Consider the following 16,680-nt stretch of genomic DNA (forward strand, 5'->3'; position numbering starts at 1 on the left):
GGGCGCGGGGGCGGGTTCGCGCCCGTGGTGAAACGCCGCCCTTCTGAATCTGGGGCGCCGTCCGCGCTTTTCCGGGTCACAGTTTCCTTGGCAGGGGTTGGCGGCGAGGGGCGCGTTGTTTTATGAAGGTTTTTTCCTTTTTTTTTCGGAGTCTTTTGGCAGGTTTGATGGTGGCATATTTTTGAGTTATGCTCCGGAGCGCCTTCACTTGTAGGATCTGAATGGTGTGATCGCTAATTGTCAGTGTGGGATTTGACTGGTCTCCGGATTAAGAAAAAAAAGGAAAACATGTATTTTTTATTTTCTTTGCTTTCATTGGGTCTTCTTTAAGTTGCGGAGAGAGCCTTGTATGCGGAATCAATCGTAGAAGTGTATTAGAAAACTGGGCCATATGTGTACCTCTCATCCAGAACTCGCAGCGTTTTGCTGATTGGCCATAATTACACATTTGAAGTGGTACGTAGGAGTTTTTTAGTTAGTGTTGCGTTCAGTGTGTATTTGCCAAATCAAGATGGCTACAGATTTCCCTTGAGTGGTTCTGTCCTCTTTTTTAACGATTCGTGTGGAATATATATGGGTAGTTTGTAGTTGAATGAGGATATCTGCGGTATTAAGCTGGAAAAAAATAATTGCATTACTGTGCTCTTTAGTGTTAAATATCATTTTATTGGGAGTGCTTTAGCCGAAGTTAAAACGGCAGGCACATCTGATTCTTGTTTGTTGGAGCAATTCGTCAGGTCGCACCTCTTTTCTTTGTTGGATTGGCTTCAATTTTTTGTTGTCGGCTGACGCAAACCTTTTTTTTTTTTTACGGAAGACAGACATCTTTCTATCTAAAGGATTTCCAGGTATGTTCTTGTATGCATGTATATATATATATATACATTACATGCTTTGGTTCGTGTCAACTAATTTTTCTCTTGTTTGAAGAGAGGAGTTCAATTTGTTCAATGAGCTCACGAACAAAGAAGTGCTCAGGCGTGTGGATGTAGTGTCTTGCCCATCATTTGATGTTGGTGTTGTTTTGTTTTTAAAAAATATAATAATTGCTGAACGATGTCTTCTTCATCAGAACGGTATGTCATTTTTTTGGTGTGTTGTCTTTGTCAAACGTTCCTTTCTGCAGAAACTCTTAAGCTTTTTTTCTTTTCATTTTCTCTTCAATCTTGATGTACTGTTTGAAGATTTCATGAGCGAATGATTCTTTGTTCAGCTGTTATCAATCATTCTGGCACGGAGGGTGCGTTACTTGCCTTGTTTTAATACTACGAGGGACTGTTGTTAATATATATGTGTATATGCGTAGGGGGAAGAATGAAATGACGAATTCAACGAATTTTTGGTATGCCTGTCTTAATTTTGTTATGGTCTTGTATGATATAGTGAGAGATATTTATGTTTGTTTCTTGCCTCATGACTCTTGCAGAGTCTTGTTGCTCGTTACTCCTAATTTGTTTTCAAGAATATCGTTCATTTGTTCATAAGATCAACTTTTTGTTGATTTTTTGTCGTTGTCGTGAGCTTGTGATAAGAATGGTTTAGCATTATGATCGAACGATGCTGACTTTCTCCCATTATATTATTTATTTCATACAGCTGGCTGCCAAGGGTAACCTTAAGAAGACTCACCCAATCCAACCCTCTCTGCCCCGCGCAAGAAGTGGTTAAAAACGCCTTCAGTGCTTTCGCTTCTTCAGTGCTTTCGCTTCGTATGCGTTGAAAATTTAAAATATGAGGGTGTTGGGAATATCTTAATTGGTTTAAGTCGTTTTGGGGAAAAGCAATGCGAATGAAAGAAAATATGACTATGCCACCTTGTCCCTCTCTTTTTTTCTTTATTGTCTCTGTTAGACGAAAGTAGGGCTGTGACGATTCTGTTTTTTTTTTTTACTATTTTGCCCTTCTTAATAGAAGACAAACTTTTTTCGTTGTTGATACGACTTCTTTGCGTTTTTTCTTTGATGGATGATATAAAGTGTTTGGCTTTAGATTTTTTCCCGGCTGGAGTATAATCTTGATTTCTTGTGTATAAGCATAGACGCAAAATCCAATGAGTGAAGAAGTATGCTGATTGTATATGCATTTTTTTCCAGTTGACTGTTGTGCTGCTTCTATTTGGAAAAAAAAACCGTTTTCGCGTATAAGGATACTGTAGTGTGAACCTTATTCCTCTCCCTATCTATTTCTTGATAGCGTTAGAGTCTGCATTGCTTTGGCTCGTGAAGTCGTAGATAGTCTGATCCCAACTTTGTATTGTTTACGATAGACGCAATTTTTTTACGAAGGAATTTATAACAAAAATGGCGTGTGCGCACTTTGCACCTAATCCGTTTAAGGAGGATATTTGTAAAAACTGCCAAAAGAGCAAAGGGCTCCATTCTGGAGTGTTTCGTGTAGTGTATTCTACTCCTCCATGTCCAGAGTTCAAGGCGAATCCTTTTAAACATGACATATGTGCAACGTGCCTGCAGCCCAAAACGGTGCACAAAGTATCGGATCGTGATTGCCGAGGTGCAAACTGGTTGACAACTCACTCTGAGTTAAAGTCAAAATATTGCGACGGCTATAAAGAGCACGCTTTCAAGCAAGATGTTTGTTTAACCTGTGGACGGAAAAAGGAAGACCATCGATCTGGGGGGCACCGTAAGGTACGACATGTTGACGTTTTTGAAATGTCTTCTGGGTGTCTGGAAGAGCATTGTGAACCATCAAAATGCTTGTTGAGCAATAGTCATGGGCCGGAATATTCAGTACCTGAGGCTGGCAGTGGACTTCTGCACAATAAAACCCTGCAGCAGGCAATCTCTCATTCCTTTGATCCGAATCTTAAAGGAAACAAAGAAGAATCTCCGAGGGAAGGGTGTCCGGACTTTCGAGAACATGCATTTAAACGGAACCAGTGTATTAACTGTGGAAGAACCAGGGAATTTCACAAGGATGTTCCGCGAAGTTATACCCCTACGCACGAAGTAGGTAATGGCGACACAGACGGTAACGAAGGTAAAAAGCTGGGAGAAAGGAACCGTGGTGGCTGCATGAAGAGGGGTCCTGCACAGGCGACTGTCAAGGTTCCCCCGAAGATGCGTGACGATGATGCGTCGAGTGAGAGTGAGACTGAGAATGAGAACGTTACTCCCCAGAAAAAGGTTCCTGCACAGGTGACTGTCAAGGTTCCCCCGAAGATGCGTGACGATGATGCGTTGAGTGAGAGCGTTTCTCATCCGAAGAACCCTTTGTCACATTGGGGGACAATGCCTTCTCCAAGGGATGGTATAAAGGGAAATGGTGGAGGTGCCGTGGGTGGTGCAGCTCAAGGACGAGTTTTTTAAAATCCAGCGAGACGTGAACATTATAACGGGTTTCGTTTAGATGCGCAAGGTGCTAGCTTGGATGTTGACCCTGATGATCATGACAATGATGAGTTTTCATCCTCGGTTTGTAGCCAGCAAAAACGATTTTCGAAAGGTCTGTTCAAGTAAAATGCGGTTGCTATTCAGGTTTTAGAAGAAGAAATTGCTTGTGGGATGAAACCTAAAAAAAGTCCTGCTCTTGGGGGAAAAAAAAGGGTCGCGCCTTCATTATTTGGGGTTGTCTTACTGAAATGTTTGTGGCGCAGTCTTTCAAGGATGGGACCCAAAAAAGATTTTGCTTCGACAATTTTTTTTTCTCTCTTTGCTCTGCTCTTATCTATAAAGCGGATATAGATGGACATGCCAAGAGTGTATGATGCCAACACACATCCGGGGTGCTGCAGTGTGTATGTGGCGAATATACCTGTATCAGTTGATAGTGGACGACTAAGGCGTTTGTTTTCATCTGTGGGGAATGTTTTACATGTGAAGCTCCTGCTGGACATCGCGACCGGCATGTCACGGGGTGTTGCTTTCGTAATGTTTGAGAATGCTGATGTTGCAAACAAGGCATGCGAACTGTTGAACCGAGGTGTATTGGATGGAAACATTCTGCAAGTGAGGCTTTCGGAGAAAAGCTCTTTGCACTCTTGTGTGGACTCTCACGTGAGGTCCAGTATTGTTTACATTCGTAATGTCCCTTGCAATGTTACTTTGGAGGCTGTGCAATCCTTCTGTGCGTCTAACTTTGGACCAGTGGTAAATGTTTCTTTACACCCTCAATCGTATTTGCTCAGAGGTCCATCACCGTATAACATGGTGTTCGTACATTTTTTGCACATGTCCGATGCATGCAGATGTGTTGAAGATGTGGATGGAAAGGCTCCCTTTCCATTTCCTTTTCTGCCTCATCCTTTTACTGTTGCAAAAATGATCAACGATGTTAATGTTGAAAAGCGAAAGTCGATTATCCTTTGTGCAAGGAGACCAACTCTTGGTGGTACACAGATACGCGCTCCAATCCAACCTCCCGTGAAGCAGGCACCACCCCCTTACATTGACTCTACGGCTGTGAACCCAATCATTTGTGATACTACCACCCATTTAATCAGGTCAAGTCCTGTTGTTTCTTTCATCTTACCGTACCAAAACACAGAGAACTATGTCGCGGTTGTACCAGCGCCATTGAATGCACCTGATCCGCATTTTGTACCCCAAGGACGCATTTCTACCGCATATGAAACTGGACCTTTCTTCTTGATACCAAGTCAGGCATGTCAAGGGCTTACCTAGGGGTTTGTTGATGTGGAACCTAACCAGTACAATGTCTCTTCGTTTTTTTTTCAATTAGGGTCTGATAATTTTTGCTTGATTCATGTCTACTTCTGAGAGTTTTGGGTTGCTATAAATAAAAAAAAATGTTCATGTGAGACAGGTTTTGTTTTATCCATATACAAGGTCTTTTTGAACGCTTTTTTTCTTTGAATGCCTGCGTCACGGCGGGCGATCCGGCCACCCAGGAAAGTGTTTGAAATTGTTTTTTTTTGCGATTTTGGTTGTTTGCGTCTAAGATTAGAAAATATATGGCTGTGCCTACTAAGTGAGCCAAGTAAAAAGGCAAAAAAGAGGAATGTGAGCAAAGGTAGTGTGTTCCTTTGATCCTTTAAAAGGAGAAGAAAATCTTTCTCTTGTTTTTGCTTTGTTTACTCGAATAACATTATATCTGCGCACCCATGTGTTGTTCGTATGAGTTTTTTTTCTTTTTGTGTGTGTTTGTGTTTTGCTGGTTCAATTTGTTTCTTCGACTGATAACTTGCGGGGTCTTCCATGAGGGCTTCTTATGGGGTTTATGTAGGTGTCATCTGTTTCTTTTCTTGTTTCTGAGGTTAACAGACCCTTACAGATGAAAGGAATGCATAACCACATTGAAAACGCTACTTGCTCTGCAACGGAGGGTCGATGTTGTCTTCCGTTCATTTTGTGGGCCTCGATTTTTTTTTGCCGATAATCTTCGAGGCTCTTTTTTTAATTGGGTAGGTGCAACTCTTGGTGGCTGGGCTAGTATCCTCTTTTTTTCGTTTTTCCATGACAAAATTAACTGATATTTTCTTTTCGGTTTCCTCTTTCTTCTTGTGTTTTCCCCTTTTTTTTTGAAGTAGCCAGGATGGTGAACTACCCCAAAAAGAAGACGATGCACTGCCCTGACGAGCGGTGCAACGCCCACAAGAGCTTCAAGGTTGTGCAGTACAAGGCCGGCAAGGCGCGTCTCTACGCGCGCGGTAAGAGGCGCTACGACCGCAAGCAGTCTGGTTATGGTGGTCAGACGAAGCCCATTTTCCACAAGAAGGCGAAGACCACCAAGAAGATTGTTCTGAAGCTTCAATGCTCGAGCTGCAAGTCCATCATTCAGAACGTTCTCAAGCGCACGAAGCACTTTGAGCTGAACGACAAGAAGAAGACTGGCAACAAGGACCCCACGTGGTAGACCCCGCGTCTCAATTTTAGTTCTCGTTTCGTACACACTCTTTTTTTTACTTTTCGACGGAGGGCAGGCTCTCGCCGCCTCGCCACCCCTCATCCCGACAGTAACGATAAAATGGAGGGGGAGGGGGTGAGCTCTTTCACGTGGCACGAAGGAATGTTTCAGCTGATCTTTCTGCCTGCATTTCTCTCTCTCTCTCTCTCTCTCTTTTGTGCTTTTCTTCTTTTTCTCTCCGCTTCTGGTGTGCCCACTTCGGCCCACAGTCGCTTTGCGCCCTCTCCGGTCGTCAGCCCCGCACGTTCACACACACACACACACACTCTCACAAATACTCACACACACACAGAGAAAATGTTCCGCATGTCGTATCGTTTCCTGGCACGCGCTCCCCTGCGCAAGGGGATTGTGAAGGTCGCAAAGCCGGTGAAGGCTCAGCCCGCCAAGGCGTTGGCGCAGCCGGCCGTGTCGATCCTCAACGCTCCCGTTGCGCCGCCGCTGGAAATGCAGGCGCCCAAGATGCCCGCGCTTGACGTCACGTCCACCGCCAAGGCGGCAAGCGCCGCGGCGAGGCAGAAGCTGGCTGCTCTAAAGAAGCCGGCGGCAAAGAAGCCTGTGAAGAAGCCGACAGCGGCGAAGGCGAAGGCGAAGGCGAAGGCTCCGGTCCCACAGGAGAAGGTCGCGAAGGCGAAGGCGCAGCTGACGGGCGTGAAGAAGCCAATGAAGCTCGCAAAGGCCAGCAAGCCCAAGGCGAAGAGTGCACCGAAGCCCCCGGCGGCTGGGCTGCAAACCCCGAAGACGGCGAAGCGCAAGTGAGTCATCACAGGAGCGCATCCGAAGGGGAGGGACACTATAGAGCTCAGAAGAGCACTTTAAAAAAAGGTAAGACAGGGGGCGGAAGGCGCCCGTTTTTTTTTGTTTGTTTCCTTTTGCTGGGAAACATAAAAAAGGTAAAAAAAAATGCCTCGGGATGCGCTCACACTCTTTTTTATCATCATTGAAATGGACGGAAAGGCGGTACTGCTCACGTAACTGCGCCAATGCCGCCCCACTGAATCCGAAGGCTCCAATACGCTTTCACTTCCTCCTCCTCTGCGGATGCACGCCGCCTTTTTAGCCACCTTTGTTTGTGGCGTTTGACCTTGTTTTCATCGTGCTTCTTGCCCATCGCTCCCCGTCTCTCTTTCTCGCTTTCTCTTTCTCTGTATGACAATCTATCCACTGGTTGCTGCCTGTTGCAACGCTTCGTAGCCATACGATCGCAGGCACAAAGGCGCTTTTATTTCTCGCGCTCCACATCCCTTACGCGATGCTGCGAACGGTGCTCTTGCTTGGGGGCCGCGCAGTCGCGAGGAAGCGTACAACCGTCGCCAACCCAAGAATGTTGCGGGAGGCGCGGCAGCTGGAGAGGTTGCAGCGGAAAAAGCGTGAGGACAAGGCAGAACGAGTCTTCATGGAGAAAATACAACAGGGACGCCTGCGACGGCAAAGGATAATCGCTGCAGCACTTCGAAGAGCCTTCACCAACAAACAGAAAGGGGAGCCAAGGTTCTTGCAGCGGTACAAGGCCAACAAGGCGAGGGCAGCAGAAGAGCTGACGCGAATGAAGGAGAAGGCAGAGGCACCGAAACCGAAACCGGAAGCTGCAGCGGCGGCGGTGACAACAACAGACCGCGTGCGCAAAGCGGGCGATGCTGAGCGTGTGAAAAAGGTGAGGGTCTCGAGGGAGGAGGCCATGCGACGGAGAGAGGCAGAGCGGAAAGCGGAGCAGAGTTTCTTTGAGATGATCGAAGAATTGAAGCAAAAGCGAGAGATTGAGCGGCTGGCGGTACGAGATCCACATCAACACTCTGAGGCACATGTGACGGTTGGCCAGAAAAAGAGCCAAGATGAAGCGACCGAACCTGCGCAGCTCGTGGCAGAAGACAAAACAGTGGCCGACAGCTCAGCGCAGGCCCGGAAACGTTTGGGCCGCCGGGTGACAAAGCAGCTACCGGTGGAAGAACATCGCATCACATCTGCAGAAGAGACAAACAAATTAGAAGAGGCCACAGGAGCACCTGTGGAGGATATTGCTGCTGCGGTCGACACAGTGGCTGAGGAGCAGGTGCAACAAGTGATGCACAAGGAGGATACGACGAGTCGGCAGCCGCAGGTGGAGCGCGCGAAGCCGCGTGTACGATCACCGCGAAAACATCAAACGCTTAGGCCGATGCCTACAGTCGCCCCACAGGTGAATGCAGCTCCTGTTGATGATGTTCCGCCAGCTGTTGGTGAGCCTCAAGCCGTTGTGACTCAACGACCCGTGCATGCCGTTTCGCTAACCGGTTTCAACGAACCTCCGTTGATCTCGCCAGCAAGGACTATGCCAGAAGTTGGGCAGGGGAGTTTGCTGGCGTTCCCTTCAATCGACGCACCAGTAATTCCGCTGCGCCCGCGAGTTTTAGATTCCTTCCCCCCTGTGGCGCGGGTGGCACATGCCCCACCGGTGAGTTTCCCTCACAACATTCCCTCGGTGCGTCCAATTGGGGAGCGTCAGAGCCCTAAAAGCAGTGGCCTGCATCGTTTATAGAGAAAAGATACCTTTGCGTCTTGTGTAGATAGGTGCAATACCCAGGGTGGCGTGTGAGCAGGCCGCACTGTAGGGAGGCTCTTGTCTTAACGCTTGTGTGTATCTTTTTCAATTTCCTCTTTTTTTTGGGGGGCCTTGACCATGCACTGTAGAATGCGTCTTTCTCTCTCTCTCTCTCTGTTTTTTCCCCTCTCTGTAGCCATCGAGAGGATGGTGCGTCTTTTGGTGTGCCTTCTTCTCTGGCTCATATTTGCTGCAGGCGCCTAACTCCCTTGCACCCGCTTACAGACACGTTTTCTTTTCTCCTCTTTTTCGCCTTTTTTTTTGTCTCATGCGAGTAGAATGTTGCGCAGATGTCTCTCCACCCCACTGCGCACAGAGCGGTGATGACACCGTTTATCATTTCTGCGTGTGTTGCTGGTGTTGTACTCGTGGCACGAACACTTGTTAGAAAAAGGCTCAGAACGGCTGTTCTATTTTACTCTGAGGAGCGGGCGTATGAGATGCTCCGCGTTCTGATGAAAACCGGTACTAGCGATGGTAGTTGTGGTGGTTCCATCTCTGAGCGAGAGGAGGGCACATACGTTGATGTTACTCTAAACTGGAATAACGGGGAAGCCGTACGTGTCCCAGCGTTGGTGTTTGACGACGATCGGTTGAGTATGACGACGGTGTTCAATGTGTACTGCGGTTTGAGACGAAACAAGCACCCCGACGCTCTTCTTCTTTGTGACTGCTGGAACTGTTTGATGGCAGTCATGGAGCGCAATTTGCGGCGGCAGATCGGGGCGGATGGGGCGCCTCTACTGGATGAAGTCAGGACAGAGGAGCTCCTCGCACTCTGCACGCTGCTGCGCGGGAAATACGCCATTGACGAACCTCCAGCCTCTCAGAGACGCAATGTGGTGGTGCACAGCTTTCCAGAAGAGCTTTTCCAGTGTCTGTCGAATGCATATCGTAACGAGAGGTCGACGCGATTAGGGGTGACTTCCTTTGCGATGGTTGTTTTTGACGCGTGCTCCATTCGACGGCTGATTGGTTTGGCTGTTGTCTTGTTGCTTTCACCTGACGCGGTGTTCAAGACGGTCTTCGGGGTTCAAACAGATGTTAACTGGATACCTCTTTACATCGCAGAAATGCAGAAGGTGACCGCCGCGGATTTACCAGCCAAAGATTCTGTCTTTCGTTTCATCCAAAAACACCTCCAAGGTAAACCGGGAACCCTTGCAGCGATCGCAGTGGCTTCTATAGGGCCAATTGAACTTCTATATTGTCTTCGCGACATCACTGTCCAATACGCACTGATGGACCTCGTGATGTCCTTCCGACTCAGTGCGTATTTAGCTCTTTCTACTGCTGACTATGTACCTGACGACAACTGGGCTCTGTCACAGCGCGTTTCAAATGCCCTTTGGCAGGCATCGAGCTCTGTGATGGGTGAGCTGCAGAATCAGGTGCCATGCTTACTGCACACGTTGTACAGCTTGTGGGTCGCCCTTCGATTTCCATTAATGGCACTGGCTATGTGGGTGGGGACCCAGTGGGGCGACCTCGTGGACTTTCTCACTGAGTCGCTCTACCTTGAATCACAGCACGCCAAGAGTTACTTTGTTTCTGGTGAAATGGCTACGGAAGAAGAGGCGACGATGGAGGAGGAGGAGGAGGAGGAGGAGGAGCAGCTGGAAAGCAACATTGACGAGAGTTCCAGCAGACACACCACTCGAAATGACCGGCTCAATTCTACGTCACCTATACAACTACTTATGAGAACCAGGAGTTATCTGCATAGTGACGAATCAATTGCCGAGGGAAGATACAGGTTAGTTGTCTCTCCAAATGTTGTGGGTAAAGACTCAATGGCACATCATGGCTTGACTCTCCTGGTGCTTGTCTGTATTGAGTCGAAAATGGTCGAGAGGCCACCTTGGATCCTCTTGATCCGGCACGTTTCTTGGCCCATATCCCCCAGGGTATATGCAGTGCATATTGTACAAGCACTGGATCAGGCTCCGCGAGGTGACCAATTGGCGGTGGGCCTCCAAAAACTTCAATGGGTCAAAACAGTCATAAAGAATACGTTGGAAACAAATGGGAAGCATGATCCCCATGTTCGTGGCAGTTCGCAACGTCGACGGGAATATATACGAGAGTTTACCACCCTCCGACAGGGAGGCGTTGAGTTGGCTGCGGCAAAGACAGCTGTCAACTATACAACACTTTCCAAAAACGGCAGCTGGGAGGATTCACTCCGTGATGTGTTTCTTGGGGCGTTCAGAACAGCAAATGCGATGCCACTGCTCCTCGCATCTTTAGCAGTGCTATATGTACCACAGGGATATCTGGAGCAAACCGCATTTGAGCAAAACAACGTCATGCTACATCTTCGGTTTATACAGCATCTGTTTCCCCTGTTCCCGTCCCTTATTGGCCTTTTCTTTGAAGAGAATGGCCTTAGTGAGGCACAGGTCGACATTGCTCGTATTCGACGAGACCTGGCAATGAGCGGTAGTTCATTGGGTTGCTATCAGGTTCTGAAAAAGCTTCAGTCCTTGGAGCAAAAGATAGATCGGCCGGTTCCAAACCCACACCCACCAATGGAGGGAGCGTGGAGAATTGAGTTCTGCGATGTGTCGTTTCGATACAGTGAGAATCATCCTTACATTCTCTGGCGTGTATCCTTCACTATCGACAAGGGAACATCCCTTGGTATTGCTGGGTACAGTGGTGCTGGTAAGACAACCTTATTGCGGTTGCTAAATCGAACGTACACTCCAACATCCGGGGACATATTCATTAATGGTTTCCATATAAAGCAGTACCCAGTCCGAATGATACGGCGGCGGATCGCTAACGTGTGGCAGGAAGAAAATTCCCTTCGTTTTTTTAATAGACTCTCGATTGCGAACAATGTGGCTCTTGGGAATCTCTGGAATTCTTCAGAAGACAACATTAATGCTGCCCTCTCTTCCGCACAGGCACTGTCATTTGTGCAGAAGCGATCATCAGGCATTCACTCCCCACTACGTGTAGATGAGTTTAGTGGTGGAGAGGTAGAGCGTCTTGGTATCGCTCGGGCTTTTATGAAAAGAGGCTTGGAGGCGAGCCTATACATTCTTGATGAGGCGACGAGTGCAATTGACACAACTACAGAACAGAAGATTTTTGATTTCTTGGGCCTACGCAGAGAAGAGGCCACGTCTCGGCATACCACTTTTGTGGTTGTTGCTCATCGCCTCGCAACGTTGAGACACACAGACAAAATTCTTGTACTCAACGACGGAAGGGTTGAGCAAATCGGCAGTTGGGAAGAACTGTGTGAGAGTGAGCCTAATTCCTGTTTCTGGAGGATGTTTAGGTCCCAGCAGTTACCGTTACCTAATCCTTAAAAGACATTTGCATTGCTTTCATTTCGGGGACAGAAAGGTGTGCAGACCGAACGGAGAGCCTGTGCGTGGTAAAGGATTCCACCATCTTGCCGATGGAAGGCAAAAAAACAAAAATAATTAGTCGTTATTCATCCATTTACCCCTAAACGGGGAGCATGTAACGAATAAATAAAGAAGAACCATGGATTTGATTTCTTGCGGATGTGACGTAGACCCCCCCTCGAAAAAAATATACTTGTAGAATGAGTTTTATCTTATCCTATTGGTTGGGTGCCCATGACGAATCATCCGGCGTATTTCGGATGGATGCAATGCTTTGCGTCGGTATCGACAAACGAATGAGGGGAACTCTCTTCGATATTGGATGCGATTATTCAAGTGTTGTGATTGATCTCTCACCCGTGGTGTGCACACACATTATTATTACTCAATCTGTGCTGTATGAAGGTGAGTGAACGCTGTGGTGGCCGAAGATGGGGAGGCTCTGATGTCCACGGTTAACAGCAAGCCATGCCAGATCTCACACTGTCCTTCTTTTATGAGTGCCAGCTCGGCACGCTATTCTCTGGGCCTGACACCTCGTGTCATACCGCCACACGACTTTTATATAACGGGTATTGGCTGATAAAGCAACTGAATAAAATGGCGGATCTGTGGTTTTGTCAATTGCCCCACCGACACGGCCTCTTCGCCTCCCCTCGCTGGAGGCGAAGAAGAAAATACTCTTCACGCACACCCTCGTTTCTTTTTAAGCACAACTACGGGGGCTGTTGGAATTGGAAGATATGAATAAGAATTACACAAGACGAAAATGGGAGGAAAACGCACAAACAACCTTATTCTCTCTTACCCTTATCAACGTGCCCGTTGTATTATGTATGGGCAAAAAGGAGGAGGCAGCTCTGGAAGATTCCCTTTGCTCACGCTCAGCAGGTACACACACACACAAACACACAATGGTGGGCTTCCATTTTTCAAGTGGGATAGATAAAACTCAGACTCTCGCATATCACAGTAGAGATGAGAGGGAGGAGCTCACCCGTCGTGCCCCCACGCGCTCATAATCAAGACCCGGCGGAATTCGGTAGCTGAAAAGCAGATCGCGAAATACACTACACAGCAGGGGCATGTCACCACCATACCCATTTCTATTAAAGTATTGGAAATGCATGAAAGACGACGTATGCCTGGGCAGGCTATACTTGTTTGTGGATGGATAAAGGGGTAGAGGTGTCTCCCCGTGTGGATGTACAAATGAAAAGGTATTCCCTAATGAACCCTTCAGCTAACTTGGATGCGAATCCCACTGAAACCTGACACGTGTTGCGACACATGCTTCTACAGATATCTGATACCTCACCATCCGAATGCGTTGCGTATACAGGGACGTGCGAGTTGAACCGCCAGCGATTTCAGTAAAAGAGCGGTATACGCTGTTCTCCCTTTCATCCACCCTCATTGGCGTCCATGATGCTGGTGACTGTGTTGTGTTGCCCTGACTCTGGAGGTTGCGCTGACTTAGACGGTAGACAGCAAGCGTCATTCCCCTACGTCTCTGCGTTTAGCAGTTGCCGGGATGTGTTGTGCTGTATGTTGCGTCTGCTGATGCTGTTTTGGTTGGTGGGACTCTGGACTTTGTCGACACTGTTTGCACCAAAGGTTATTGCGACGTATATGCATACAAAAGAGAGGGTGGCACACGATGCTTGTCGAATTAGTTTTTTTTGGCCGCGACGAAGCTACAGAATTGCTTGTAGGCTTGCTCTGTATCACTGTAGAAGTGGGTGACATGTTGTGTGTGTGTGTGGGGGGGGCTCTGCCAAGCAGAAGTGTGTCCCCTTTTCACGGTTTTGTGAAGCCTTAGCAGAGGCAGCAGCAGCACCATGCCACTGTTGTGAGGGTATGTTCTGTAGGTCTCAGCTTGCAGCAATGTGCCATGTTAAGATGGCGAGAGATGCCTTCAAGAGACTAGCGGGGTAACCCGCGACGATGATGATATCTGTCCTGTATTTGTGTGAGAGGTGGAAAGGAAAATATAGCAGCTAAAAGAACGCACCATGGTCTATGTACGAAGAGTGGCGGGGGATGGTGGTATTGAGGAGAATTTAAGCTGAGAATGTGTATGGGGGATTTGTATTGGTGAGGCTTTCGCAGGTTTAGTGTGAGCGGGGGGGGTGTCGTGTTGGTGCTCTGCCCCCATTGTGAAGGATTCTTTCATGCGCAGAGGGGATGTGTGACAACAATCTCACGGTGTAGGCGCTGTTGTAAAAGCTTTTTTGAAGGGATGAGAAATATAAACCAAATGTTATCTGCGGATTGACCGTCAGGATACTCCCTCTGCTTTGCTGCCCACTCTACAACGTGCAGAATGAAGCTGAGTTGACAGCGGTGCTGGAGATGAATGTGGATGTGGCGCGCAACCTGTATTTGCTCGGCTTCCGTAAGTGGGCTACTTCTACTTTAGAAGTAATTTATGGATTGAAGAGGTTGATGCAGGTCACCCTCAAAAAACACTGGATGGCTATTGCTATCTGCGGATGTGACATGACGATTTTTGGGCATCATTGGCTGATGGTGCACCACTCTGAGGGGATGTGAGCAGCGCCGACGAGGGAGGGAAAGGGTTTGCTGGGGATGATGGGTGGCTCTTTCTTGTGCTGATGCTCTTTGAGGCTGTGTGAAATGACGCAATAAAAAAGGGGATCGTGAGCATGTCTGTGTGAAGCACTTGTTTGGAATGGGCAGTGCATTGTTGTGAGTTGCCCTCGGTGTCTCCTAGTGTGCGGAGTCGCGGGGATCCAATGCTCAATTTATGGTTGCTTGGGGGGTTCTGCTTTATGCAAACGGAAGAACATAACTTTCAGAATCATCTTGATGTTGGTGGAAGCACGTGACGCTGTGTGAGGTGTGATGCCTTTGTATGATCATTAAGATATGTGAGTCTGTGTGTGCTTTGAGCTTTTGAATTCGTCCAGAGGGAAACAAGTCGAGTTGAGTGGGAAAGTGTGTTGAATTATTGCTCCTTCGACGTCTCCTTCACCTGCACATGACCGTTGTGAAGGAAACGATCAAAGAGCCCATCTTGCATAAGTCGACACTGAATCAAGTTGTTGGTGGGGTTCTTTTTGGTTTCTTCCTGCATACACTTGTGGCGCTCACCATGTGTTTGAGCAGCAAAGTGAAGGTGGGATTTCCTCTCGTGTTTGTGGGTCATTTGTGGTGACTGGCTGTAACAATACTTGGTGTGGTTTCAAGGACAGTAAGGAAGGAGGTGTGTGTGTGTGCGTATTCCTTGTTGAGGGATTGGCTTCTTCCCCAGCAACACAATTCGAATCACTCTTCAGGCGACCGTGTGGCGGCATGGTCCTCGGCAGACGGTGCCTCAGCATGTGCTTCTGACGAGTGACACAAGCGACGCTGACACGGGTTCAGGTCATGCTTGCCACCTGATGTGTCTCTTGGAGTGATGCAATAGACATTGAGGGGACTCTTGGTGTGAGGGGTATGGAGGCAGCTGTGTAGTGGCTGTGCTGAGGTGCAGAGAAGAGTGCGAGAAGCCCTAATGAGGTGCGTAGCAAAAGTACTGATAAAACACAGTGATCTCATCGGAGAAACACAAGTGATATTTATTCCCCGGGATGTGAGCATAATACCCAATTGCAGAAGCATATATAAATGCCGAGCGAAGAAGCAGGGGAGGTGTCCACTGTACAAGTTCTCCTGTTGCTGATTGTCTGTGCTCTGCATGCTGTTTGCTGCGTTTTGCTTCTGTTTTTTATTTTTTTGCTGAATCAAGACAAGCAGCCTCTAGTAGAGCTGTTGTCCATTCAAACAATCGATGAACATGAGACTCATGGAAGGGAAATCGCAGTTGTCACATCTACAGTGTTGCAATATACCAAAGAGCATTGACAGTTGCAGTCTCGGTGCCATGGGCCTCTGTGAACCTGTTTCAATCCTGCGTCGAGGCAGGAGGAAGGCGAGACTGTTGGAAGCTATGGGGCTGCAGTTGAGAGACATCCAGGTATTGTTTCTGGTACTGATGGTTGTGATTGAACCGTTTCTTTGCTGTGCCGCTGCTGCTGCTGCTGCTGGTGGCGTGGTCCCCCGAACGAGAATGGCCCCGCCTGCAGCCGACGACGATTCCTTGGTGACACTCACGAACTGCTTTCCCACCGTTGTACTTATTAATTCCGGCATCCCATACACCTGCGAACTGTGGAATGCCCAAAAACTGAGTGGCTTGAAGCTCTTTGCTTCGTACTACAACCCAGTTCTTAATTCTGGCTGGCCGGCGATTCTTGATGCGGGAGCTAAGACCATTAAATTCGTGCCTACTGGTGGCCTGCCTTCTTCAGGACATTGGGAGTTGGTCTTCACATCGTTTTCTGACGTTGAAAATTTATATTTTCCTGTTACGACCAATAAGAGCATGGATATTATGATGTTTGGTGATACCATAGCGAATTTCGGTGCACTCTATCCGTATTACGGTATGGGCGTATCGTGGGCACCCAATCTTCCGAGAGGCACCATTGCTTCCGACTACATGCTGGTTCGTTCTTTCAATGACTGCCGGTACACCACTACAACCTGCACTGACTCTGTTGGGTGCCACATAATGACGCAACCCGCGCTTCTTCCCCCTCCAGGCAAATATTGGCTCTGTGTGACGTCAAATGACTGGCATTCCCAATACCTTCCGTGGGGTGTGGAATCTCTTGAGGTGAAGGTGCTGTTGGCCACGCCGCTGTACTTGACAGCTGGCAAAGACAGAAATGTCGTGCTGCAGGATGCGGAATCTGTGGTCAGTGTGTTGAGGTATGTGCTCCTGGTGCGGTGCCCTGACAACAACTGCCCCCGTGTGACTACTGGCAGTGGGGAAGATGTGGT

At 48.0% G+C, this 16,680-nt stretch overlaps 7 protein-coding genes across 7 annotated transcripts; all 7 read left to right on the forward strand.

Moving 5' to 3' along the window:
• Positions 1 to 2,300: 2,300 nt before the first annotated feature.
• On the forward strand, positions 2,301 to 3,329 carry DQ04_03581000 (hypothetical protein; the record flags this gene model as incomplete). Its single annotated transcript, XM_009312938.1, has 1 exon — positions 2,301 to 3,329. One exon carries the CDS (start codon positions 2,301 to 2,303, stop codon positions 3,327 to 3,329), a length of 1,029 nt encoding a protein of 342 aa, XP_009311213.1.
• A 375-nt stretch (positions 3,330 to 3,704) lies between these two features.
• DQ04_03581010 (RNA-binding protein) lies at positions 3,705 to 4,643 on the forward strand (the record flags this gene model as incomplete). Its single annotated transcript, XM_009312939.1, has 1 exon — positions 3,705 to 4,643. The coding sequence occupies one exon, from the start codon at positions 3,705 to 3,707 to the stop codon at positions 4,641 to 4,643; it is 939 nt and encodes a 312-aa protein (XP_009311214.1).
• An 871-nt stretch (positions 4,644 to 5,514) lies between these two features.
• On the forward strand, positions 5,515 to 5,835 carry DQ04_03581020 (60S ribosomal protein L44; the record flags this gene model as incomplete). Its single annotated transcript, XM_009312940.1, has 1 exon — positions 5,515 to 5,835. The coding sequence occupies one exon, from the start codon at positions 5,515 to 5,517 to the stop codon at positions 5,833 to 5,835; it is 321 nt and encodes a 106-aa protein (XP_009311215.1).
• A 348-nt stretch (positions 5,836 to 6,183) lies between these two features.
• DQ04_03581030 (hypothetical protein) lies at positions 6,184 to 6,645 on the forward strand (the record flags this gene model as incomplete). Its single annotated transcript, XM_009312941.1, has 1 exon — positions 6,184 to 6,645. The coding sequence occupies one exon, from the start codon at positions 6,184 to 6,186 to the stop codon at positions 6,643 to 6,645; it is 462 nt and encodes a 153-aa protein (XP_009311216.1).
• A 493-nt stretch (positions 6,646 to 7,138) lies between these two features.
• On the forward strand, positions 7,139 to 8,401 carry DQ04_03581040 (hypothetical protein; the record flags this gene model as incomplete). Its single annotated transcript, XM_009312942.1, has 1 exon — positions 7,139 to 8,401. The coding sequence occupies one exon, from the start codon at positions 7,139 to 7,141 to the stop codon at positions 8,399 to 8,401; it is 1,263 nt and encodes a 420-aa protein (XP_009311217.1).
• A 503-nt stretch (positions 8,402 to 8,904) lies between these two features.
• Positions 8,905 to 11,787, forward strand: DQ04_03581050 (putative ABC transporter; the record flags this gene model as incomplete). The annotated part of the gene is made up of 1 exon (XM_009312943.1): positions 8,905 to 11,787. The coding sequence occupies one exon, from the start codon at positions 8,905 to 8,907 to the stop codon at positions 11,785 to 11,787; it is 2,883 nt and encodes a 960-aa protein (XP_009311218.1).
• Positions 11,788 to 15,625: 3,838 nt separating this feature from the next.
• On the forward strand, positions 15,626 to 16,678 carry DQ04_03581060 (hypothetical protein; the record flags this gene model as incomplete). Its single annotated transcript, XM_009312944.1, has 1 exon — positions 15,626 to 16,678. A coding segment is annotated over one exon (1,053 nt), but the record flags the coding sequence as incomplete, so codon positions are not given.
• Positions 16,679 to 16,680: the final 2 nt, after the last annotated feature.

The sequence above is a fragment of the Trypanosoma grayi genome (genome assembly GCF_000691245.1).
Source record: "Trypanosoma grayi strain ANR4 Tgr_358_V1, whole genome shotgun sequence".
Classification (NCBI taxonomy): Eukaryota; Euglenozoa; class Kinetoplastea; order Trypanosomatida; family Trypanosomatidae; genus Trypanosoma; species Trypanosoma grayi.